Source organism: Euleptes europaea, chromosome 6, assembly GCF_029931775.1.
Source record: "Euleptes europaea isolate rEulEur1 chromosome 6, rEulEur1.hap1, whole genome shotgun sequence".
NCBI classification, from domain to species: domain Eukaryota; kingdom Metazoa; phylum Chordata; class Lepidosauria; order Squamata; family Sphaerodactylidae; genus Euleptes; species Euleptes europaea.
Genome location: NC_079317.1, coordinates 107297245 through 107322534, shown reverse-complemented (window position 1 = coordinate 107322534; position 25290 = coordinate 107297245). Strand labels below are relative to the sequence as shown.

At 49.5% G+C, this 25290-nt stretch overlaps 2 protein-coding genes across 4 annotated transcripts in view; one reads left to right on the top strand and one right to left on the bottom strand.

Moving 5' to 3' along the window:
• DNAJB2 (DnaJ heat shock protein family (Hsp40) member B2) overlaps positions 1-7783 on the top strand; it is a 79807-nt gene extending 72024 nt beyond the window's left edge. For 2 of the 3 annotated variants that reach the window (XM_056851604.1, XM_056851602.1), the window contains exons 5-10: positions 217-306; positions 600-705; positions 2773-2843; positions 4071-4316; positions 6141-6195; positions 7579-7783. In XM_056851604.1, the coding sequence (XP_056707582.1) occupies positions 217-306; positions 600-705; positions 2773-2843; positions 4071-4316; positions 6141-6169 (542 nt within the window). In that variant the 3' untranslated portion in view covers positions 6170-6195; positions 7579-7783. The remainder of the gene's footprint in view (positions 1-216; positions 307-599; positions 706-2772; positions 2844-4070; positions 4317-6140; positions 6196-7578) is intronic. The other variant, XM_056851603.1, reaches the window with a different exon arrangement.
• A 2326-nt stretch (positions 7784-10109) lies between these two features.
• PTPRN (protein tyrosine phosphatase receptor type N) overlaps positions 10110-25290 on the bottom strand; it is a 29687-nt gene continuing 14506 nt past the window's right edge. The window contains exons 16-23 of the mRNA XM_056852037.1: positions 24959-25032; positions 23613-23690; positions 22229-22348; positions 20804-20970; positions 11712-11765; positions 11023-11087; positions 10712-10785; positions 10110-10219 (exon numbers count right to left, since the gene is read on the bottom strand). Of these exons, the coding sequence (XP_056708015.1) occupies positions 10148-10219; positions 10712-10785; positions 11023-11087; positions 11712-11765; positions 20804-20970; positions 22229-22348; positions 23613-23690; positions 24959-25032 (704 nt within the window). The 3' untranslated portion in view covers positions 10110-10147. The remainder of the gene's footprint in view (positions 10220-10711; positions 10786-11022; positions 11088-11711; positions 11766-20803; positions 20971-22228; positions 22349-23612; positions 23691-24958; positions 25033-25290) is intronic.

The window sequence follows — 25290 nt, the reverse complement described above, 5'->3', positions numbered from 1 at the left end:
GAGATGTAACACAGATTGTTGAGAATCCCTGGTGGTATTCACAGCCTACACACCTGCCATTCCCCCCAGTGCCCCCAAGGCAGCATCCATAAAGCAGATCTCTGGGTTGGTATATATATATATATATATGGGGGGGGGGTGACACAGGTGCACACTCCTAGGAGGCATCTTTGCCCTGGAGTCCTACATGTTGATGACTTCTTGATGCGTTTCCAGATGAAATATCCCCATTTTCAGACATGCGTGGAAGTGGACCTCGACATCCTGGAGCAGGAACATTCTTCTCATCCTTTGCAGCAACACCAGGTAAGAACGGGAAAGGGCTGGAAAAATTTCCTCCCCATCTGTAACTCATGGTAGCCTCCACCTTTATTCCTTGGATCCAAGATCCATTGACCCTGTCTCATTCCTTTGATTGTGGTTTCATTCTTTGCAACAGGTCTTAGTGGTCAGTTTACCAGAATCCCTCCCACGGAGTCTCAAATAAATGATTTGCTGCCCAATATCTCCTTTCCTTTGTTGCTTTTTGTCCCTGTTTTTACTGGTCCACTACCACCTGTTTCTGCCCTTGCGAGTGATTCTGGTGCTGTGTCTTGCAGAATTCTTTTCTTCTGGGCTTGGGCCAAGTATCAATATGGGAATGGGCTTCCGTTCCATCTCTACATCCACTAAATTCATCAACGGCAAGCGCATCACTACCAAAAGGTAACTTTGACTCACCCTTTCTTATCTGCTGTTTACCTACATGTGGTTTTATTTCATTCCATCTTTTGTTGGTCGTTTAGCACAGATTTTTGGGTTACTTCTCCAAAACCAAGTTTTCCTCTCCTGCTTACTTCTGTTCTCCTATATCTCTGGAATATATAGCTAATTCCCTTTCCACATTAGTGGATTTCTGTTCTTCCTGCATAGTCAACAGAAAGAAGAGATATAGGAGCTGCCTTAGAATCAATCTGATTCACCCCAGTAGTCCATCTAGCCCAACGTCTCATGTTCTAACCAGCTGCAGCTTTCTAGGGTCCCATAAGGGGTTTTTCTCAGGCACTGATACTGAAGACCCTTTAACTGGAGGTACCAGGTGTAGAACCTGGTAGCCTCTGTGCTTTCAAAATTGGTCTTGGCAATGAGCTATAGTCTTTCCCCAGAAGTGGTAACTCACCAGGTTTTATGGAGTTTGTTAAAGGACCGTCCCTGTCCATTGGTTCCTTCTCCACTGGTTCCATGGCCTTGTTTTCTTTCAGCACATTTTCAGCAGTCTTTCTGCCTTGCTGCTCACTGTTCCCTATTGATCCAGCTGTCTCTTGAATGCTCTTCCATCCCTTTTTGGTGTTGCTTAGGACAGCACAGCAATGTTTCTCATACACTTTTAATTGATGGGGAAAGGACGTCTTATGTTAGCTTCTGCCCCAGCTCAGTATCAGTGATTTCTTTCACAGGAGGATGCAGACAGCCTTGCACACAATTTTTAATAGATAGCTTACTCTGCATGCAAGCAATCTGGGGAGTGGGATAGTAATGTAACACTGGCATTGGAAGAAGAAAGCACAAGAGGTCTCTGACCCCCTCCTAAAGCCAGACAGACATGGAAACCTGAGGGCAAAGAAGCAGCTTTTTCTGAACTTCCTTCTTTGCAAATAGGAAGATGAGGCGGTAAGGGTATGGTCACCCCCATTAATGCAGTGTGGATCAGTGAGGGCCCACTGCCGTGGACATTGTCTACTCATGTCTTGGTTGGTGAGGGAGGAAGTCCTTCCCAGATGTCCCATGTCCCTCAGGTAGGGCCTGCCAGAAAGTTTGAGAATCCACCAGATAGGAACAGTAATATCAGGTAATAGACTAGAGTCGGCACCTCTGTGAGTGGAGTTGTACCTCTGACCTCCACATCATCCCTTGGCAGGAAGTTCTACATGTTGTTTCTCCTTCTTCTAAACTGTGTGCTCTACCGCTACTACTAGTTGTAGTAGCAGACGTTGCATGTTTTATTTGTTCAGATCAAGATAATACCAGAGGAGCAAAATAAGAGCAGAAAGGAGTCTCTTATCATAACCATGTACCCCATGGATACTAAAAAATTAGGATGTCCAGTTGCTGCTAGAAAGGAGAAGGAGATAATGTTCCTTGGTCACTGAAACTGGATCAGTAGTCCTTTCCATGTAGTTGATGGTGGTCTTTTTGTTGTGGGAGAAAAGTTAACTTAATCTAATTTCAGTTTTGGTTTCTTGTGTGTATGGACACCGGGGAGCCAAAGCTTTAACACTGCTGAGGGGGTGGATCAAAACCACCAGCTCTTACCCAGGTTTATGACTCATTTGCTTCTTCCTAGTACCTTCTTGCTTTTAGGTACCATATCCAACTGAAGGGATTCAGTGGTGCCTCTGCTATTTGAGCCTTTCAGATGCACATTCCACTTCTGTATGTCAGAGCTATTGGCTTATTTGTCTTGTTTGTTGAGCCACCGACCCTCTTGTGGTCACCTGCTCAAAGACATCCATGTAATTGCTCAAGAACTGACTGCAAAAGTTGATATAACCTCTCCCTGACCCACCCTGCAAACTGGCTGACATGTGGGGGAGAGGATTTCAGGTCAACTAACTGGTGAGTTACTGCTCTTCCCCATTCATCTTCAATGGAAAGTGTTGCTTGGAAATATCAGGCTGGGGATAAGGAGAGGTTAACAAGCCCGTTATAGGTCTGAGAACAGGTAGGGTGTGGGTTTATATGATTTCTGCATTCTTCCCAAATCACTTCTTTTGCTTCTTACATTATCTCCAGGATTGTCGAAAATGGGCAGGAGAGGATGGAAGTGGAAGAAAATGGGGAGCTGAAATCTGTTCATATTAATGGTGAGTAGGTAGACGGGGTGTCCTTTAGTTTCTTGAGCAAAGTATTCTGCATATTCATCAATGCATTGCTTCCTCCAACCTGACATCAGAAATTTGAGTTTTCTTGGGTGCCTGGTATCTTCTTCATGATCTCTTCTATCTCCCAGGAAATAGAGCACAAGACCCTTGTCAATACAGGTTTTGTTCTCAGAGTGGCATTTGATCTACATTTATGATAAGCTGTTGTGAGAAAGGTGTGGTATATGATCTTTCTATCAAATGGTAAATTGGTAGATATCTGCAGATCGTCAAATATTTGGGTCTGAAATGATCTGCCTAGTGATTCCATGGCCTCTTTCAAAAAGGGGCAGGCAGAAGGGGAGGAGGTTCAGACTTTTCGTGGAATAGTCTAGATTTAAAAGGAGGAGGATTTAGGACCTAACTACACCGTTACATTTTACACATTTCTGCCATAAAGACTTTTAGTCAGACATGCATCACCCATTGGGAACTTAACTCTCAAGTAGGTGGGTCCACTATTTGCATCAGGATCATGGCTACATGTACCTCTGCCAAAGGGTAAATAGTGCCCCCCGACTGGGGGAAATGGCATGGAGGGCCCACTCACTGTGATCCCAATCTGAATCGTGGCCCTGTTCCCTTCAGAATTGAGTTCCTAACAGGGAACTCATAGCTGATGTCTGTAAAACATAAATTGTAGATAGGTCCTTATACTACAAAACTGGGGACTCAGGCTGCCAACTTCCAGGTGAGGCCTGAACTTCTCCTGGAATTACAACTGATCTCTGGACCACAGGAATCAGATCTCCTTGGAGGAAATGGCAGCTTTGGAAGGTAGACTGTACAGCATCACAACCATTCTGAGTTCCCTCTCCTCCCCAAACTCTGCTTTCCCAAGGTACTGCTCCCATATTTCCAGGATTTTCCCAAGCTGGAGTTGGCAACCCTATTGAGGACTGAGGAATGGCAGAGAGCTATGGGAGGAAGGCTTTGACATGGTGGAATGTGGGAGTTTAGACCTGGAAGGTTTTCAGATGGGCTTCTATCTGTGGCTACATTCAGGGCACCCAATAGGCCAATAAAGTGTGGAGTAGAGAGATTGTCTCGGCAGTTCTGACTGGAGCCATAGTCAAAGGGGACAATTCATGGAGCTAAAGCAGTGTGGGGAGAGGCTGCTGGGGTCAGGGCCCCCCAATAGACTGATGGTTTCCCTGACATGTCTTGCAGGCGTTCCAGATGACTTGGCACTAGGCTTGGAGCTGAGCCGGCGGGAGCAGCAGCAAGACCTCCAAAACCGCAAGTCTTCATCTCCTCCTCCGCAGACACCTGTTCAGCCCCTGCCTCCCAAGCGCCCGCCTCCCAGTTCGTCCCCTGTGATCTTGTACACGGACAGTGAGGAGGAGGATGAGGACCTGCAGCTGGCCATGGCCTACAGCCTGTCTGAGATGGAGGCCAAGGGCCAGCACAGAGCAGGTGCGAACAGCCCCAAGAAAAAGCCCCAAGGAAAAACCCAGTTGTCACAAGGGAGTCCTGCCACAGAGACACAGGCAGGAGGGCCATCAAAAAGCACAGGGGCTGTGGGAGGGAATGGGCGGGGAAAGGGCAAAGAGAAAGACTCTTCCCCCAGGAAGAAGAAGGAGGCACGCTGCCATCTCCTATGAGTCAGCTTGCGGCAGGGCCTTCATTGGCCAGGGTCCTGAGTTCATTGGCCAATGCAGGAACAGGTGCTTGAAGGACTGATGTGATCTGACAATTGCAGTGTTTCCCAGAGGCCCATCCAGTCCAGGTGATGGTGCTGCTGAGTAAAGGGCAGGAGCAGAGTCTGTAATGGTGTGTGTGTGTGTAATTGCCATGGAGAGGCATCACCCAGGCATCTCTTGCACTGTGGAACCCTGGTGCCTTGTTCAGATTCAGACTGCTGCATTGTCTACCTTGCTGTTTTATCGCATGGCTTGGCTGAATGGCTCTTTCTTTCCCCTGTATCAGATAGATTCACCCAGGGGGCTTGGGCATTATGAAGAGGAAGTGCTGCTTCTGCCCAGGATTTTGCACCAGCTGGCAGAGTTGGATTCTGCCTTAAAATGAGGTTTTCTGTCAGGTTGGCAGCCATCGTGGGCCCACGCGCCCTCTAGCTTTATGCTGGTGCAGGCAGGAAATGGGTGCCTTTTCTCCAGTTAACTTGATTTCGCTTCCCCTTAGACCCAGTACAGAGCTTTTATGCCTCCGCAAACTACCACAAGAGCAGGAGTGCGTGCGTGTGTGTGTGTGTGTGTAGGGGAAGAACAGGACTTCTGGGTCTCAGTGACAACCAGGAACATAGCACAGACCACCCTTTCAGCCCATTAGACCATCCCTCTAGTATGCTGTCACTAGGACTGTACTGAGGTGCCAAGGGTGTAAAAGTACACCCAATCCAACAGGAGTATTCCTTTGCCTGTTGTTTAATCCACAATTCAGGCTACTTTTAATGGACACCTGAAGCATTAAGATTCACAAAATAAGTCTTAATGGCTGAATATCCTGGGCAAAAAAGGGAGACACCAAAGCAGAAAGTTGTTCATGCTAACCAGCTCCATTTGGCATTGCTAACAAGGGGCCCCATTCCCAATGTCGTTTGAGAAGCACTTCCTGTTCCCAGATTAATGCTGGGGGTAGATCAGCTTTCTGTGCCCTGGCCCTATCACTCAAATGTTGGCTTTCAAATGGAAACAGGAAGTTGGGATTCCGTGTTACTCTTCTCCGCTGCTTTTTTCTCTATGGCTTACCACTTGCAATGGCACCTTCCTTTACAGGCATGGTCAGTTATTACCTGCTCTAAATTCTGCTTGTTGGTGTCTTGCATTACTTGCTTACACGGCTGTCACCTCCCATCTCCTACTCCCCCTCTCCCCCCCCCCCCCAAACTGCCTGAAAGGGCCTAGTGTCGAACTCAGTAGTTACGAGGGCCGGATACGACATAAATATCATTTGGTCGGGCTGGGCCGTGCCTCGTCAGCCCAGATTTAGAATGGAGGGAGGGGCTGGCTGGGTTGCAGGCAGGCCTGTTAAGAGCTCTTAAGGGTCCGGATCCAGCCCACAGGACTCATGTTTGACACCCCTGGTCTAGTGGGTTTGCAGTCTCCTGTCTGCCTTTCCTTGCGTTGTACCCCCTGGTGGCAGGCCCCCGGGTAAGGCTTCGGTAGATGCTTGATGTAGGAATGTAACTTGTTGGTGCCCTCTCTTTCTCTCTGCTGCCGCCGCTGCCACCGCTTGTCTGCTCACTGCCCATCCCTCCCTTCCGTGCTCTCCATGCCACAGACCCTGACGGACAGGCATATTCTGTCTGACGCCCCTCCATGCTGCCTCCCTGCAGGTAACCCTCAAACACTGATTTTCCCTGAATAGTTGGAGAGCAAAATTCTTCAGGGGTTGTGTGTATTCCATACCTTCCTAAGGCTGCTGTGCAAATGCAACATTGCATGCTATAGTACCTCTTATCATTTGGGCTGTTTCCCCCTCCCCCTCCCCGGAGCTCAGTTCCATTCTCCACTATCACTTCTTCCTCGCTCCCAAAATAGTCAGCTAATCTGAAAAAACTTCATTGCAGGGCTAGAAAAAATCTACATAAAATACATGTGGATAACTTAATATGCATCATTCTGATTACTGGCCTCAGGTTTTGTGTTTGCCCAATTTGGGTCTGGGATGAGGGGGTGTAGAATATGCACAGCCCTGGTAATTTTGCTGGTGGGAAGGGACCTGCCCTTTATCCTCTCTCTTGGCTCCTCTGTTACCCCATAGACCTTATGCTTCATCCTTTGTTTTTTCTTAAGAGAATGCCTGTCTAGGATACCTTTTTGAAGGTGGGGGGGGGGAAGAGTCAGTCAGGTTGCTAATCCTACCATTTCTTAGGGATGATTTTTATGGCTCAGTGGGCAGAGCGAAAAATGGTTTGGTGACAAATGTGACTGTTTCAGGTGCCACACTCTGCCCCCTGATTTAGCAATCCATTGTTCAGCTCCACATGTGTATAAATAACTTACTTTGTCTGAGGACCAAGCTGTGGTTCAGCTGCCCAAGCCGGCCTTGAGCAGTGCCCAAAACAAATTCAGGCTACTCTGAAATCCTTGAAGGAATAACTTGAGTAGATCTGGTGAGTGTGCCTCATTGCTGTACACCATTTGAGGCTTCACTTCTCCACAAGCACAACTCTTGCCCATATGTGCCCCATAACTGTTTCTTTGGCTATAAAATGCCCCTCAGTAAAAACCAACTTGTAGGAGGGCCGGTTTTGCTTTGGAGCAGTTTGCAACAGACGCTTTTGGCGTGAACAGTTAGGTGTAGTCTTACCGTAAATCCTGGCATGAGAGGGAATACTGCTGGTCACCAGAGCAACATCCCAGCACTGGCTCTACCTGTGTCCATTCTTTACTTTGCATGCTCTTGTGCACACCTTCCTTCCACACCTTATTTAAGAACCATGGCTGCTTCATGCCTGGTGATTTTTAAGCCTGTGTCTGCTGCAGTTGGGCCTTGGTGGTTAAAACAACAACAACCCTCCCCTTTTCAGTACTGTAAGTGGCAACTGGAAATGGGTGACTCCTGCTCAATGGCCCCAGTACTCTGGGGAATGGACCACAGCCCAGGCACCTCTTGCTGTCACACACTTTTCACTGTTGTCTGATTCACATGGTATCTATGTTTTTTCCCCTCCCACCCCCCTTCTCCTGTCCCATTCCCTTGCTTGTTTTCCCAGGTGTGTTCTGAGTCTGGAAGAGCCGTGGGGATTGCCTCTCTAGCATTCGTGCTTACAGAAGGCTACTCAAGCCTGGACTTCGCTTTCTGTTCCCTCCCTGAGCCCTGCCCTAGGCAGACTCCAAGTGTGTGACTTCCACTCCGTTAGTTCTCTGCTGTGGGTCACTTAGCACCCAGTAGCTCGTGAGGGTCAGGCTAAGCACAGCCTTTTGTCTGTGCTGGTAGCTATGCTGCTGCTCCTGAATTAATGCTGCTGAAGGCATCCTCCGGGCCTAGAGATCCAAGGCCTCTTATACCTGCAGGCCACCTTTGCCACTACCCTCCTCCCCTTCCAAGAACAGAGCCTGGGGCATGGCTGAAGAACAAGGACCTGGCTGTAAGGCTGAACATGTGGAGCATTCATGGGGGGGGGGTAGTGGGCATAAAAGAGAAGCCCCCTACTAAGCAAGGCTGCATGCATTTCAATCTTCAGTGTCCTATTTGGCTCTGGGAGGGATTTGTTGTGTGCAGTGCTGGATTCTTCATGTTTCTACAGGTGTGGGCCTGGGGTGTTAAGAGACAGGTGAAGGAAAGGATGGGCTTCTGTCCCATCAGTCTGAGGCTCCCTTTCTGGGTGTAGAAGGTCTTATGCTCCTAAAGCCAAGGGCCATAAAATCAGGCTCTCTCAAAGAAGCAGGGAATTTTTCTAAGTAGGCACTGCAAAGAGAGAAAGGAGAGCATTAGTCTCTTCCCACAGAATGAGAGCCACAGACCTATCCTTTCTCACTTTGGAGGAAATCCCTTCCCTGAAAGTAACAGGGTTCAATTAATAAAAGCCTGCTCTATGAGTCTAATTCTGGGGTGGGGAGAAAAGGGAAGGAACTGATCTCTTTTGTAACTGAAGTGCTTGCCTGGTATAGAATGGAAGATGTTGTTAATAAACTTCTTTACATTTAATGCTGTTTTTGGTTTCTGAGTAGGAGTGAGTGAAGAGTTTTACTAAGAATTTTAGCTTTATTAAACACACACACTACCACCACAACTGGTGTAGAAAACTGCTTAAGGAAACTAACATGTCTCTCTCTTTCTCCTTTTCCATATGCATCCTGAAAATGATCTCGGTAGGAAAAATCTCCCCTTGATCAGTCAGATATGTATATATTACCCTAGGAGCCCAAAAAAGTCAAGGTGGATGTGGGCTGGCTCTCAGAGGACAGGTGTGTGTGTGGGGGGTCTTTCCCCTCACATTGCTAATTAAGAGAGACCCAAAACATTTCCCTCCTTCTGCTGTGTGTTGAAAGTTCAGCAACCACTTACCACGGTCCCATTGTCCAGTAAGGTGTTTTCCCTGACTCTGGGTGAAAATCATAATCCTAAGATTTGAGTATTAGCCATTCTTAACTGTCTCAAGTACTTGTTGGAAAGTACAGGAAGGCCCAAGCTCTAGGGCAATCACGCTTTGGTTGAGTCATATTTGCATCTCCTCTCTAGAAGAAACTATCTGAATGAGTAGGTTATACTATTTTATCTCACAGGAACACTGCATTGGATTAGACCCAGAGGCTAGCCTCAGCCTGCCAGTGAGTTCATGGCTGAACAGAGGTTTGAACCCAGGTTTTCCACATTCAATATTCTAGCCCCGTAGCTGTGTTCCTAGTATATAATTAACACACACACCTTGGCCCTTCTCAGTTACACAAACAACATGAGTAGGCTGGGCTGCAGCTGCACAAACGCGACACAAAAACTTTATTCACATCAAATACAAAATTAGATTTTCTAGAAATGTCTGTTGATGTAAGTAACATGAGGAAGAGAGAGGAACAACACAATGGAGAGTAGCTGTGGGCCCATTCCCCTGTGGTGCCCCCTTCCACCCTTTAGGTAAGGGATAGAATTGCTTGGCTTCATCCTGAAGAAAACCAGGGGGAGGTAGGCAATGGACAGTGATTTTGGTAGTAGCAGCATCTCTTCCCCCCCCCCCAAACTGGCACCCACTCTGAAGCTCCCGTGGACTGCCTAAAGGGTCAGACAACAAGGAAGGAATCAAAGGGGAATAAGGATGGCAGGGTCCAGCCACAAGCCAGCCTTATGCCACTGAGGGCAGCCAGCAATCTGTAGCATGAGTCACCCTACCAAGGGCCATCTGCTCCCCCACACCTGCAGAATGCAGCACGCATACAATGACTGTGAACAGAGGCACCCTCGGCACTACAGATTATACTTGATGCTAAGGATGTCTAGTTGCAGACTGGATTGTGGCTCTTGGTAGTTCATGGAATGTGCCATACAGAATGCTCAGGCCCCTCAGGGGCAGAAAACTGGCCTCTGGGAGTCCAAAGGGCAGAGGAGCAGCCAAGAGTGAGTTCCAGAAGAACCCAGGTGGGATTGGGGCTTCAGGGAGAAAGACAGGGACCCAGAAGGGAAGGAAGCTAAGAGGCCCAGCATCCCCGCAGGAGCTTAAAACACTGCCATGGCCAACAACATGGAGATGGTCTTAATGAAAAGAGAACACCTCAAGCAAGGACAGACCACAGCAGAGGTGTAGTGTCATGGTGGCTCACAAAGCTAGGGTGCGCCGAGGGTGGGCATCATTGTGGCAACGCCTTCAGGATCGCATTCACCTCCTCTGCCACAGCTGTCAGCGCAAACTCAAACTGGTCCTGGGGGGCAAGGAGGCAATTGCTTAGAACAGTTTATGGACAAAGACAGCCAAGTACCCACCTCCTCTGTTTTACATCCTTGGCCCCCCACCTCAGGTTACAAGAGACAGCATCCTGTTAGCCAAAACGCCCGGTTATGAATTGTTATAAGCAACCCATATCGTAACAATCCTCTCCCACTACAGCAATGTGGTTGGGGATTAAAAAGCCAGGAGGCCCTCCTGGTTGACTCCACTCCTAGGCCTGAAGGCCAAACCCAGGCACCTCAGCTTCCAGATGCAAGGTCTCCCAAATTAGGATGCCAAACTACCCCTTGGAATAGGCCAGAGAAGCAGGGGTAGCAGCTTCACTTGCCTCACTTCTGCTGCTGGCCTCCCTCGGCCTGGGGACCAATACTCTCCTGAAATCAGGTTTTTGCAAAGCATAACTTCACAGCTGATGTTTCTATTTTTGGTGGGAAGGAACACAAAGGGCTACAGCTCAATCCAATACCTTAGTCTGCACCATGCCGGGCCGCTGATCACGCACATGCTCTAGGGTGGCAGCGATATCAATCTCCTTCACACCTAGCAAGGAGAAAAATCAGAATTTTGTGGAGAGGAGGGAGAAAAACAAACCCACTAAGTAGAGCTCATGCAATGGAGGGGTGGGGAAGCAGAAAAGAGAGGGAAAATAAGTTGGAAGCTTCCAAAAATAATCAGAAGTGGTGCTGCTTATGCACTTATGGCCCTTCCTTGCAGCCCAGTGGACCCACCTTCCTCCCAACCCTCCCAGCCGGGATTATTCCTCCCCCACACACTCACCTTTGGCCATTCGGTTCAGAACCATGTCAATGAGGATGTAAGTCCCAGTCCTCCCGGCACCATCACTGTGAGAGACAAGGAGACTTCACACTGAGGAAGACTGGCAATACCAGGGCACAAAACACTCCCTTCACCAGTATAGAAAAGGGAAGATCCTAGACCAGCAAGTTATCTGCTGAGTCCCCCAGATATGTGGCTTTATTCACACGAATGACAGGGCTCATACAGGCTCATTTTTTAATACCCTTTATCATTCTAAGCACTTTTCTTTCCAATTCAGCTTGTTTCTAGTGCCAGAAGAGGCAGGGCACAAAAGTGCTTTGAGAAATGGAGAGAGCCAGGGAGAAAGTTGTTTTAGCTCCCCATACCACAGGATTCCTTTTCATGTTTTCCCCCCCAAAAGAGAGATCACCCCCTCCCACCTTGCTTCATACACACAAGCCTGTGGATCCCTCTATCACATGTCTGTTGATCTTAACTGGTATTGTTAGTCAATAGTTCATGAGCAAAGCAATTACTGGATGCTTCAGCTGGGTAAATTCCTCACCCTCCCCAGCCCTCAGGCATCACCTTTCCATGTGCTGTTCTCTGTACCTCAGCAAGGTGATGTTTCCATGGCAACACCACAACCTGAGTGTTATGAGATTCAGACTCTTAATTATCCCCCCTCCCCCTTGCCAGGGCATTACCTGCAATGTACAATGATTGGGCATGAGCGACCCCGGTAACACTTGTTCACCTTCCTGCTGGGACAAGGAGAGGAGGGGGGTCAGACAGCAGACACATTTAGAATCTTACTGAACTCCTGGGAGGCACATGGCAAGCACCTCGGATGAAGCATCTTCCCCTCCCCACACAGCCAAGTCGCATTCAGGTATATTTGAAGGCAGCCCCCAGTAAGCTCCTAAGGAGTTTAGTGACAGGGAGAAACAAAATAAAGACTTCTAGCTATGAGTTGCTTGCTGCACACTGAAGTTGTAAGCGTGTAGAAGTTTGAAAATCACCCAGAAGAGTCTCCCACACAAACACAGCTGATGGGATGCGGTTCAAAATGGCCCAGAAATGCAAGAGCAGAAGTCACCCAGGACTACACAGAGACAAAATGTTGCTTTGAAGGCCATAATATCCCTCTCCAACCCCTCCCCAAATTCTACCTGTTAAGTCCGCGTGGGAAGGATTCACGAGATTGGAGACGGAGTTCAAACAACAACCGCGTTTATTGATTACAGGAACAGAACTGGTTGACACAACGAGCAACCCCTGTTTATATGCCCCCTTGGCCGCCTGCGGCCACTCCCCCTTGATCCGTGATAGGGGGACATAACCTCCTGGTGACCAATGGTACATATTGGCTTAGAGCCAATGGGGTCCATTTGCTTGACCAATAGGGTGAGCAGGGTTTAGGATCCTTCATGCAGAACTCAAGCTCCTAAGTATCCCTTGCTTACTCCCCAACTATATACATACACAACACCCCTCCCCCCTAAGTCCGAGTGACCCTTGCTGTGCACTGGGAGCGCACAAAGTCCTGGAGGTAGCTCGGCCGCGATCGATCCCGCTGGGAACGGCGCGCTGCTGGGATGGGGGAGGTCGGCTGATCCGTCGTTGCCAGATCAGTCTCACCCTCGGTGGCTGAGTTGTTGTCCACCGGGCTGCTGGTTGTCGTCCGCCGGGCTGCTGGAGGAGTCCGTCGCTGGCAGCAGCAACTGTTGCTCCGGTCGCTCCGGCTACCTTGTGACAGGAATCGGCAGCGGCACTGGAACCGTGGCTGCTTCCGGCAAGTGGGTGGGGCGGCGGCATAGCTGATCGATGTGGTGCCGCAGAACGCGCCCCTCCGGGGTGGTGACCCGATAGGATACCGGGCCAGTGGCGTCCTGGACTGTGGCTGGAATCCAGGCGGGGCCCGCTCCGTAGTTTCGGGTGAACACAGGGTTGTCCTGCTCAACAACCCTTGGTGTGGCTGTCGAGTCCTTGCGGCCCGGGTACTCAGGCGCCAGGTCGTGGTGCAACCGGTTGAGCAGAGTTTTCGGCTGGCGACCCATGAGGAGTTCCGTGGGGCTCTTCCCGGTCATGGAGTTGGGAGTGGTGTGCTGTGCTAGGAAGAAATCCACCAGTCCCCTGATCCAGTCACAGCGGTCGATGCTTTGCAACGCATCCTTGGTCGTCCGGACCATCCGTTCCGCCTGTCCTTGGGGTCAGGGTGGAACGGAAAATTGACCAGCGGAGCATCCGGGGCGACAGGATCTGCAGCGTCTGGCGATCCGGAATGAACAACCCCAAGAGCGGTTTGTGGTCAGTCACAATCGTGAACCGGCGGCCGTAGACGAAGTCGTGGAACTTATTGACGCCGGCCACGACGGCAAGGGCCTCCTGGTCGATCTGCACGTAGTTACGTTCAGCCGGCATGAGAGTCCTGGAGTAAAAAGTGATTGGGGCTTCCCGACCGTCAGGCAACCGGTGCTGCAGGACCGCGGCGACACCATACGGAGAGGCGTCGCAGGTCAGCACCACCGGCAACTTCTCGTCGAAGTGGACGAGCAGGCTGGACGAGGAGAGGAGGCCCTTTGTGGCCTCGAAGGCTCGCTGTTGCGGCTTGTTCCACGACCATGGAGTAAACTTGTTCAGGAGACGGTGGAGGGGCTTGGTGACCGACGCCTTGTTGGGCAGGAAGGCGTGATAGAAATTCAAAAGTCCCAAGAATGCCTGGAGCTCCTGCTTGCACTTGGGCGGAGGGGCGCTGTGGATCGCCTTGACTTTCAATGGGGTCGGGTGGATACCAGCAGCATCGATGAGGTAGCCCAGGAACTCCATCCGTGGCAGGCCCAGCTGACATTTCTTGCGCTTGACGGTGAAACCTGCGGATCTGAAACGGCGGAGAACCTGGCAGAGGCGGTCCAGGAGTTCCCCCTCGGAGGTCGCAGCGATCAGGACGTTGTCAAAGCATGGAACGACGCCAGGCAGGCCTTTCAGGAGGTCCTCCATGATGTTTTGGAAGATACCCGGGGCTGTGCTGACCCCAAACTGCAGGCGGGTCACCCTGAACGCGCCCCGGTGCATGACGATGGTTTGCGCCTCCGCCGACTCCGCGTCCACCGGCAGCTGTTGATACGCCTGGGCCAGATCCAGTTTGGCGAAGACCCGGCCCCTGGCGAGGGATGCCAGAAGGTGGCTGACGACCGGCACGGGGTACACGGTACTCTGAAGGGCCCGGTTCAGAGTGCACTTGTAGTCCGCGCAAATGAGGACGTCCCCGTTCGGCTTCATGGGCGTCACAATCGGAGTCTCCCACTTCGCGTTGGGCACTGGAACCATGACGCCCTGGGCAATGAGCCAATCGAGCTCCGTGTCGATCCGGTCCTTGAGTGCGAAGGGGACGCGGCGGGGCTTCAGGTGGATGGGGGTGGCGGTGGGGTTGATGAGGAGGTGGACAGGTGGCCCCTTGTAGCAACCCAACGGTCCTCGCCAAACATCCTCGAACTCGGACCAGACGGAGTCGAGGGAGGCGAGGCTGATGAGGTGGGAGGCCTGTGATTTGAAGTCCGAGGACCTGGAACCACTCAAACCCCAGAAGGCTGGCGCAGGGCCCCTCGACGATGACGAGGCACAGGCGGCTGGTGAGGGACCCGTAGTGCACGTTCACGCGAGCGACCCCCTTGACCAGAACACGGCGGCGTTGGAAGTCCGTGATGATCAGGCTGGAGGGCTCCAGCTTGGGCATCAGGGTGCACTTGGCCAGGTCCCGGAAGGTGTCTGCAGAAATGATGGAGAGGGCAGACCCGAAATCCACTTCCATTTCGCAGGGCGTCCCTTCAATGAAAACGGTGGCGGAGAGCTTGTCGACGCCGTGTACCTTGTGCAGGCCGAGGGTGTGGACGCGGCAGCAGTTGCGGCGGTCACGGCACGGGGACTCGGAGTCGTCGTCGTCGGAGAGAGTGAGGACCAGTCAGGTGGCGCCATCTTTCTTCTCCGGGCGAGACGGCTTCCTCGACGAGCGGCAGACCATGGCGATGTGGCCGGATCGAACGCACGCCTTGCAACAGGCATCGCGGAATCAGCATGTGCGGCAGTCATGGGGGTCGCTGCAGCTGGCGCAGGCGCTTGACGCCGGGCCCCGTGGCTTGGGTGCCCTGATGGACATTTTGTGGGTCTCGTGGCGGTGGGCTAATACCGTGGGATGCGGGGTGAAATGGCCGCCCAGCGCCTTCATTATGGTGTCGAAACTGGTCTCCTTGAGCTTAGCGGGGGCCACGAGGGCCTGGGCCAGCTGGAACGTCTGGGGCCCGCAAACGCTGAGGAAAACCGCCTGCTTTTGCTCGGCGTCCGTGAACTTGTTCACCACCATGAAGAAGGGGACGCAGGAAGCGTAGCTCTCCCAGTCGCCGGGGCTGGAGATGTCGAACGCTTCCAACGACCCAGTGGTGGCCATAAGTGCGGTGTGTTCGTCTCACCCGAGAATCCAAGTGAATCAGCAATCGGGCCGGGCTACCTACCGGGCCCAGCGAGGTCGTGGAGCGAGGCGGTAGCTGTGGGACAACCGGCGTGTGATTCAGCAATGCGGACCGGGCTGCCTACCGGTCACTGTGAAACAGCGGAGCAGGAGTGATTCAGGTCAGCCGGGTCGCTCTCCAGTCTTCGTCGCCACTGTTAAGTCTGCGTGGGAAGGATTCACGAGGTTGGAGAAATTACAGGAACAGAACTGGTTGACACAATGAGCAACCCCTGTTTATATGCCCCCTTGATCCGTGATAGGGGAACATAACCTCCTGGTGACCAATGGTACATATTGGCTTAGAGCCAATGGGGTCCGTTTGCTTGACCAATAGGGTGAGCAGGGTTTAGGATCCTTCGTGCAGAACTCAAGCTCCTAAGTCTCCCTTGCTTACTCCCAACTATATATATACACAACAATACCTTTACCAAAAAAGACCAAAAAATGTTTAGAAATGTAAAGCATCCCCCTACCAGCCAACCACCACTAAATAATCCAAACACCAACTTCATATAATCCGAATAACACCTGCGGGACCTTGAGGAATTCTGCAGGGCCTGCAAGATGGAGCTATTCCACCAGGCTTATTATGGTTGAGGACAGCTATGGTATTCTATCAGTGCAGGCCTCCCTCCCCCCTCCCCCGGCTCATCCATCTTTACTCTGATCATTATATGTGGGGGGTTCTGACTGTGTGCAGGCCTTGCGAAAGCATGTATACTACAAAAGAGCAACATCTTATCTACTTATATATTTATTATGAATCTTATCTATTGATTGGTTCTTGTAGGTTATCCGGGCTGTGTGACTGTGGTCTTGGAATTTTCTTTCCTGACGTTTCGCCAGCAACTGTGGCAGGCATCTTCAGAGTATTGATGTTAATGGGCTAGTTTTTATTTATTATAGGAATTATTTTAATGTGATTTTATGAAAGTTATTCTATGTATTGTATGATTTTGTTGTAAGCTGCCCTGAGCCCAGCTTTGCTGGGGAGGGCAGGATATAAGAATGATAAACAAACAAACAAAATATGTATATTAGGTTCTCTGAGTATATTCCTCACCATGGGTCAAAGAGTTTCACATATCATGATCGATAATTAAATGGGATCATGCAAGGAATTTTAATATGCACATTGTAACAAAATAGCACTGTCTCTACGGCTGGTGTCACACTACAATATCATCGAGCTCCCTGCTTTATTAATGTCTTTCTTATGCCCCTTCTTCACAGCTTCCAAGGAATGTACCAGAAGCTACGCACCTGAGTCCTCAGGCACTGGGGCTGATGCTGTCATCTTCATTTGAGCTTAGTTATGGCAGGTGGGTTTAGTTGGCTGCAGACTTGTTACAAGGAGGGTGAACAGTTTTTCCAGTGAAGACATTCCCTCTCAATAAACACTTATCCACCATGGTGCACCAAGCTGTATGCACCATGATACTGAACATATCAAATGAGCCTAATGCTCACAGGAAAGTGCTACTGAATTTCTCAGGAATTTTGCTGCATGATGGTTAAAGATCAGAACCATTTTACTTAACAGTGCATCGCTTAGGTGGTTTACCATTTTTGAGCACTGAAAAACTTGGTGTGGCAAACCAGATTTGAAACCCTCATATTACAGCCCTCTCCTGGGTAATTTGCACGCTTCCACCTACAATATGCTACAGGTAGCCAGAAGTTAAAATATTTTTGCATACACTCCTATAATAAATGGGATAGATTACTACATGCACTACCTGTTACAAGCAGAAAAGGTTTGCTTAGCTGGTGGTGAGCAAGGAACCCCCCACCAGATCAGACTGACCCCACTTTCCACTTGCAAGAGCCCCTCTGCTCATGGTTGCAGAGAGTCATGGAGGCTGTTTGCACAGGGAACAAATCCCACGAAACCAGGACACCTCCTGCCGGCACAGAACCCCCGCCCACCCACCCAACTCCACGCACAGCACCCACCCACTCCAATGGAAGTGTGTATGTGAAAGAGATCGGGGGGGGGGGGAATTCGGTGTCTCTCTCTCTCTCTCTTTTTTTTGCCCTGTTGGACAAGGGGATCAGAGGTGGGCAGCAGGTGGGTCACAACAGTGCCCAGGCCCTGTCCTGTTCCATGCAGCCAGCACGGCAGCCAATGATCACTTTTGTGACTATGCAACTGGGCCAGGATTACTAGCTGCAAATCACAAAAATGACACTGGCGGCTGTGAAAGAAAGAGAGAAAAGGAAGGAAAGAAAGAGGGAGGGAGTAGTGGCGGTGAAGGAGAGAGAGTGAATGGCATAACGCAGGCAGAGAAGAAAGAGCTCTACAGTGCACTCCAACAGAGCCGCATGGAGAAAGCAGCATTGAGAGGGTAGGAATGGGAAGGGAGGGAAAGCCAACCTGAGAGCCTCTTAGATTTCAGCTTGAGAGGTCACAGGTACACTGGGCTTCCCAGCTGCAGCACCTCCCAGTTTGTGGGGGTAACTCAGAAAATAATTGGAACCCTTGTCCTCTAAGGAGAACCATGAAGGTCCTCTCCTCCCTACCGTCTTCCAAGCCCGCAGCCCCAAAAAGAGTCCTGGAAATGCACAACAGTCAACAACAGCAACAAAAAAATGTTTTCATGCATGTCGAAGATGCCTCCTGTAAAGCTTCCTAGCAAGACAGAAGCCCCAGATGCACACCCAGTGCCAGAGCCTCCACTACCATATGCTTCAGAGTCAACAGGAGTTCCCCCTTGCCTGGCTGGCACACGTGGGCGAATGCAGGACAGAGGAAGACGCTGGTTGGAGCACATGGAAGGGACATGACAGAGGGGATAAAACAGGTTAGAATAATTCTGAATACAGGTTGTATTAAGACAACGCCCCCTTCCCACAGGTGGTAAACAAGGACTTCAACTCGGATTCCTTGACAGTCTTCTGTGCCCCATTTAATGCAGTTGTTCCACTCAGCTAGATTTGGCTTCAGCTAAACTCAAGAACACCAACCAAGGCTGAAATTAGGGATCAATGTATATTTTGTTCCCCAGCTATTGTCAGAAAAATGAGGCATAACTGCACAACCTGCATCATTTCTTCATCTGCATAAAAGGCCACTCATTTGCTTTCCTGTTAGCGTTGAGTGAACCTAGCTGGATAGTTGGCCACCTTGCCCCCCAACAACCCAATGCAATGTATTCAAAGTTACATTGCTAAAAATACACACACTTCAAGAATATCCGTTGTGGTTGCACTTTGTATGTCAAAATAACCAGAAATAATTAGATGCGAAACACACAGGAGTAAACTAGGATTGCTAGCCTCCACATGGGGCCTGGAGACCTCCCAGTATTACAATTGATCTCCAGATGACAAAGATCAGTTCCCCTGGAGAAAATGGAGCTTTGGAGGGTGGACTCAATGGCATTATACCCCACTGAGGTCCTTCCCTTCCCCCAAACCCTACCCTCCCCAGGCTCACCACCAAATTTCCAGGAATTTTCCAACCTGGAGTTGGCAACCCTAGAGAAAACTGCCTTTCCCCACCCTTGTGGAGGGGCAGACTTCAAAGTCCAGACACACTGCCTTATTCAGTGTGTTCTGCCATCATGACTGGTTTCCTCACCAGGGGGTAATCTGGAGTCATCCCTGTTAACTCTGATCATAAGACCCACTTTTCCTTTTGGCACTGCAGTGACAGGATTCCAAGGACAAAGTTTTGGCAAGAGGCAATCTGAGTTTTCATTCTTGTCTTACCGATAAATTACCTCCACAAGTATAATTCCCCCAACCTCTGCTCAGCTCTGCTCCCCAGATCATTAACCAAAGCATAGAAATGCAAAATTACACACCCCCATTGGTGCCTTTTGGGGTCACCCTGTTCCAGTCCATTAGCTCACGCTCCACAACACCCCACATACATAGGAGGTCAGTATGATGCTGAGGTAGTTGCTAAATGCCTCTCTGCTCTCAGATCTTCAGCAATCCTGTCACTACAGCCAGAGTTACCATCGTACAGCAAATTCCCTAGGGCACCTTGCCCCATTATCCAACCATTATGAGGACTTCCAGCAGGATCGCCGTCCCATTTTGTCAGAGAATTCCTTCCAGCAAAGGGGTAAAAAAAAATACCAACAGCTGTTGACAGTTAAAAGAAAACCATACCATGTGCTTCAATGCAATGTGCTTGAAATGAAACCTCAGAGACCCCAGTGGTGGGTTAACTGCTGGGGAAGTATAAACAGCTGCTAAAGAGGCCATGATGGCTGCCTTACAGCCATTGCCAGGCAGTGAAAAACGAAAGCGCATTAAAGAGCTTGATTATAACAGCACTACTTTTCGTGCTCGTCGCGTCTGTTCATCCCAGTTCTTCGGAATACCCCCTCCACGTGGTCTGCCTGCCTATACATATTATCTGACAACTCCTCGTCTCTGTAGAGCTTTTTGCTTGGCTAGATTGAATGCTAACCCTTCTATGGTAATGCAGGGCAGAATTCTGAATATACCATACTCAGACAGGATCTGCCCTTGCTCTTCTGGCTCTATTGACTCATTAGCCCATGCCCTTTTGGAATGCCGCTTTTACGAGGAACTTTGATCCCACTATATTTCCCCCCTTTTAATATACAAATCCAATGCCTCTGTGACTGACATAATGCCTTTTTTACTAAACGATAGGGACCCCAAGGCTACATTGTCAGTGGCAAGATTTGTTTCAGTCCTTATATCCCTCCAACACTAGATATATGCTGCTCAAGATCAATTGATCAAGGAGCTTCTAAGGGATAAAAGGAAAGGAAAGGAAAAGGAAAAACAAAATGCTGAATAAACATTCCTTGCAAAGTTGGGTAGGGGAAAAAGGAGGGAAGAAAAATTCTCACACATTGTGATCTTCCATCCAAATTATTACTGCTTCTATTTCCCAAACATAAATCAGATCCTGACCCTCTGATGCTCATTCGAAAAGAAGACAGGCCTGGCTTCTCATTCTCAATGTCTCCAGCAGTAGAGCAGCAGGTCATTTCACATGGCTCCATAAAATGGTGACAGACACCTATTCCTGCAAATCGCAAAAACAAGCAGTGCTTTTCTCCAGGTTGTCCACTACCTTCCTCCTCAACAGGAGGAGTTATAACATTGCATCCAGGACTCCCACTTTGCCCATGTTTTGCTGTAGGGAGAAAATGCCTTGAAGAGTTTTGAAGCCTGCACAGCACACCTTCTGGAAGTCGAACGTAAGTTGTGACCCCAAGCTTTCTTCCCCCCACAATTCAAAATATAACATGCCCAGCCCTACCACCGACACTTCATGCTAGCGGGAGCAAAATCCCTCACCTGCGGAAGTCAAGAAGGGGCCGTGTGGTGGTGGGAATGCCCTCTGCTGGCCAGCTCAGGAAGTGAAACTGTGTCAGGGTCCTTGTCTCCTGGGACTGTACATTCTTCAGGTAGAAGCTGCGCACCAGGAAATCCTCACACCAGATGTGTTCTGATACCAAGTTCACCTGTATGGAGACCCCAAGGGGTTTTGGGGGTGGGGTGAAGTAAACACCCATGTCATAAAGCCCTGTCATCTCTGCCACATTTTTATCCCACTGAGCAGATGGGACCTGGAGACCTCCCACAATTACAACTGATCTCCAGATGACAAAGACCAGTTTCCCTGGAGAAAATGGAGCTTTGGAGGGTGGACTCAATGGTATTATACCCCACTGAGGTCCTTCCCTTCCACCAAACCCCACCCTCCCCAGGCTCCACCCCCAAATTTCCAGGAATTTTCCAACCCAAAGTTGGCAACCCTAGAGAAAACAGGGCAGCATACATGATCCTCTCCCCAGCCTCACTCCCATTCTTTACAAAACACCCAGTCACCAGCTTCTGTTGTATTTTGTCCCTGGAGGCCATTCAACTATTTCTAGAGCAGCCAGAAGAAGCTCCCCAGCGAAAGTGGAACTCTGTTCAACACAGAAGTGATGACACCCACACGAGGCCTGTCTTGCTCCTTCCCTACAGCCAGCTCCCAGGGGGGTTTACACAATCGGGACTCACATCAGAGCCTTGAGTGTGTTTCAGCTATACAGCCCTTGCAAGACTTCCTTGGAAGTCACCAATCACTTTTTCCCCTGCGGAAAAACTGTTTCTGAGCACCAGAGATAACTTTTATTTTCATGATTTCTTGGCTCAAAGTTGGCTACTATCTTACACTTAGGTACAGCAGTATGATTATCATCCGACATCTTGGGAACTGGCTGTCTCGTACTTTCAGAACAAACTTAAAAGCCTAGGAGTCAGGTGAGTGATGGAAGTGGTAGAGGCAAGCTACCCAGGCTCAGGAAAGAAGGCGAGTGTGGCAGAAGCATCATCAAGCATCATCACCTCCAAGAGAGCCAGATATGACCTGCAGGGAGACTGTTTGTTCTAAAGGCGAGGATGGCCAACTAAGCTGAATCAAGAGCTGCCAGCCTCACCAGAGACCAAGTAACTCTTTCCATGCATTATAACTCACCCCTTGAATCCATAAACAATCATAAGGTTGCAATCAGAAAGGAAGGTGAAAGGTGACAAAGGAAAGAGAAAAGGAGAAAGTCTGAACACATCAAAAGAGGACAAAGGGGAGAAGAACTCTTGAAAGAGATAGGGAAGGAGTATGGGAAGAGTCAGGATTCGAGGCGTATCAGCAAGCACCACGGCATCCATGGGCTACATAGTGAGTTCAGGGGTTCTTAATGCGAAGGTAACCAATGGCAGCAGGCCTAAGCTCACCTCATATATATGATAGAGTGAGGAGCCTTCATCAGGCCAGTAGCGGTCACATTGCTTGACACCATCCTCCACGAGGGGGCTCAACATTACAATCACGGTGCAGCCATTCTCCCACACCATCTACACACAAGCAAGAGGCATTATCACAGCTCCAGTATGGAAAAGGGTAGAATCCAGCAGCCCATTGCCAGGTGCTAGGAATGTGCAGAAGGTGGTATCATTGCATGACAGACAGCAAAGCAGCTCAACTGGTAGGAGGCAAGTGGCTGTATGCCTCTCTAGTCAGACTGGGCCCCGTTCATACCCCAGGACAGGCAGGATGTGAATCAGACTGGTCCAAAACCAAACTCCGGCATGCATGTATGCAACCTGAAAACCCAGTATAGATTTTTAAAGATCTAGCTTCCAATTTAAATCCAAAAGAAAGCATGTGACTCAATCCCTTGGATGTAAAGAAACAGGCTTGGCAACGTATGGACTGTGTCTAGTGAATTCTCACAATGCAGAATTTCCACTGGGTATTGTTCAGTGCTCTACATAGCTTGTCCCTCTTTCCCTAGTCATTGCTAGCAGAAACCAGATAAATTATGCAAAGGACAGAACACAACACACACCACAAAATAAGCCAATATTGGTAAAGCTCAGAATTGTATGATTTATTCACAGCACAGTATTTGCTGTTTCTTAGTGTGGGACCATCCAGCCCTGCCCAGACCTTCAAGCATTAACAGTTCAGAGGCCTGGTCTATACCATGCAGCAGAACGAGGTGGTAAAATACTGTGCCACTGCAGACCCTAGGTAGGGGAATCATATTTTTATGATCTCCCTGAATATAAAAAAATTGTTTCTGTTCCCTTTGTTATTTCATTCACTCATTTGTATCCTTTCCCCATGGGAATGAGGCCACCGCCTCCTCCTCCACCGCCTCCCACCCATCCTTAATATGCTGCATACTAGAACAGCTGCTGCCTGCCAGACAAGCAGGGCTGGGGATGAGTAAATCCATCTTCTTCTTTGCCCCCTCCCAGTACTTTGGATGCTTCTTGCAAGACACCATGCCTCAGGGAATGAGGCCCTTTCCCCATTCATTTCCATTCCTTAGACGAAAGAACAGAGCTTTTCTCCATTTGACTGTTTTCACTCAACGTTTTCATGTGAGGGGAGCATTAAAAATGGTATCCTGCAGTTTTTTATTCAATCGATTCTACCCTCTTAGTACCTCAGTCTCTTGCGTGTGTAAACACAGCCTTGACAGACTGGCCATGTCTCCCTTGGGGACCTGTGTGTGTGTGTGTTCGTCCTATTTACCCCATGTGGGAATAGGGTTCACATATACCCCCCATTCTTCTTTGATTAGTTCACTATAATCCAAAAGTGCCTTACCTGCCAGAAGTCAGCAATGGTGTGGGAGAGTGGCCCCTGCGTTGCAATGTATGCCGGCATCCGTGGGTCATGGTCAATCTGTGATGGAAAAAGTAGGTGATTTAGTCTTTGTAAAAGCAGACAGGGCAGAACTGGGTGTAAATTAGAGCAGGCTCAAAGAGACAGGACCCTCAGGCAGAGTGATGCCTGCTTAGGAACTGTGAGATGTTTAGAGCCTGTCCTAATTTTGGTCACAACAGGCCACAGTAAAATGCACTTTCTGGTCTGAGATCTTGTGCCAACAGAGCATCTGAAACCCAGAAGTCTTGGTAATACTCCAAATTACTAGACAAAAAACATGGACGTGGAGTAGGGGTCACTGAGGGTGTGTGGGGGAGGGGAGGTAGCTGTGAATTTCCTGCATTGTGAGGGGGTTGGACTAGATGACTCTGGTGGTCCCTTCCAGCTCTGTGATTCTATGATAATCCAATCCTTTGATCTGCCCGTTGCTTAGGTTCAACAACCTACAAGCAGGCAATCAATGCACCCTAACTTAGTTTGGAAGAGCTGTAATTATGAGGCTGAGGAAAAGAAAAAATACAATCAAAATGAAGAGCACGCTGTCCCAGTGTGACCCCCCCCACACACACACCACAGCTTCAAGCGCTGAAACGGCTGCACCCTTCTCCCATTACAGCTGTTTTGGCACTTGAAAAGGTGGCAGCGGGGACAAGAGCAGCCCAGTCTGCTGAGCTGTGTGCCTGATCCTATGGCATTTTTAAATTGCTTTAAAATGGCAGCAGCGTCTATGGGTCTGACCTACAGCCACCGTCACATCTAGTTTGGCCATGATTAGTGTGCATTGATTGTGCATAGATACAACTCTCATGCTTGACTGAAAAAGAAATAGATGCATAAAGCTACCTCCAAAAACAAGTAATAAAAGGGGGACAGTGTAGGTTATGGGAGCAGAAGTCATCCCATTCTAATATGGGGAAGTGAAAGACTTCACACCAAGGAGTGAGAAAGTGTACCTGTTCCTGGAACATAGGTGAGAGACAACTTCTGGAGGGGCCTAATTTCCCCCACCCATTTTGGCAAGGCTAGGGGGGCACATGCAGAAAAACAAGCTTCTCAAACTAATCTGAAGAACCCTTGGCCAGGGACTGGCAGGTGGATGTTTCCCTTTTGACAGGCCTGGTACATACAACGCCATGGAAGGAGCTGAGGGGCTCGAGGGGCATCACTTACAAATGAGCAGTGCTGGGGTGAGGAGGAAGGCACAGGGGAAAAAATTGCCTCTGGTACTGGGGCAGTGAGAGTGCAACAAGGTGTCAGGGGTGCGAATCTGGATGCCTGTCACTCACAATGGGACTGGCATTGATGAAATCACTCCGGGATGGGTTGCTCTCTGCTCTCAGCTTGATGCGTGCGTGGTCATCTGGGAAACAGCACAAAGTACAATAAGGCAATGTAACAAGTTTCACTGGAACAGACATAGATGTGGGGAGTGGGGGGCGGGGTGGGAAAAGCACAGTATTCCTAGCTTCACCTGACCTGATGATGGAATCTTTGTGTGAGTGTGTGTTGGGTGGGAGAAACTATGAATCTTCACCCAAAGCCCAAACATTGATTGGTTGATCCCACAAATCCATCCCTATGCCACAGAGTCCCAGTTTCCATTTGCCTTGTTAAAGAT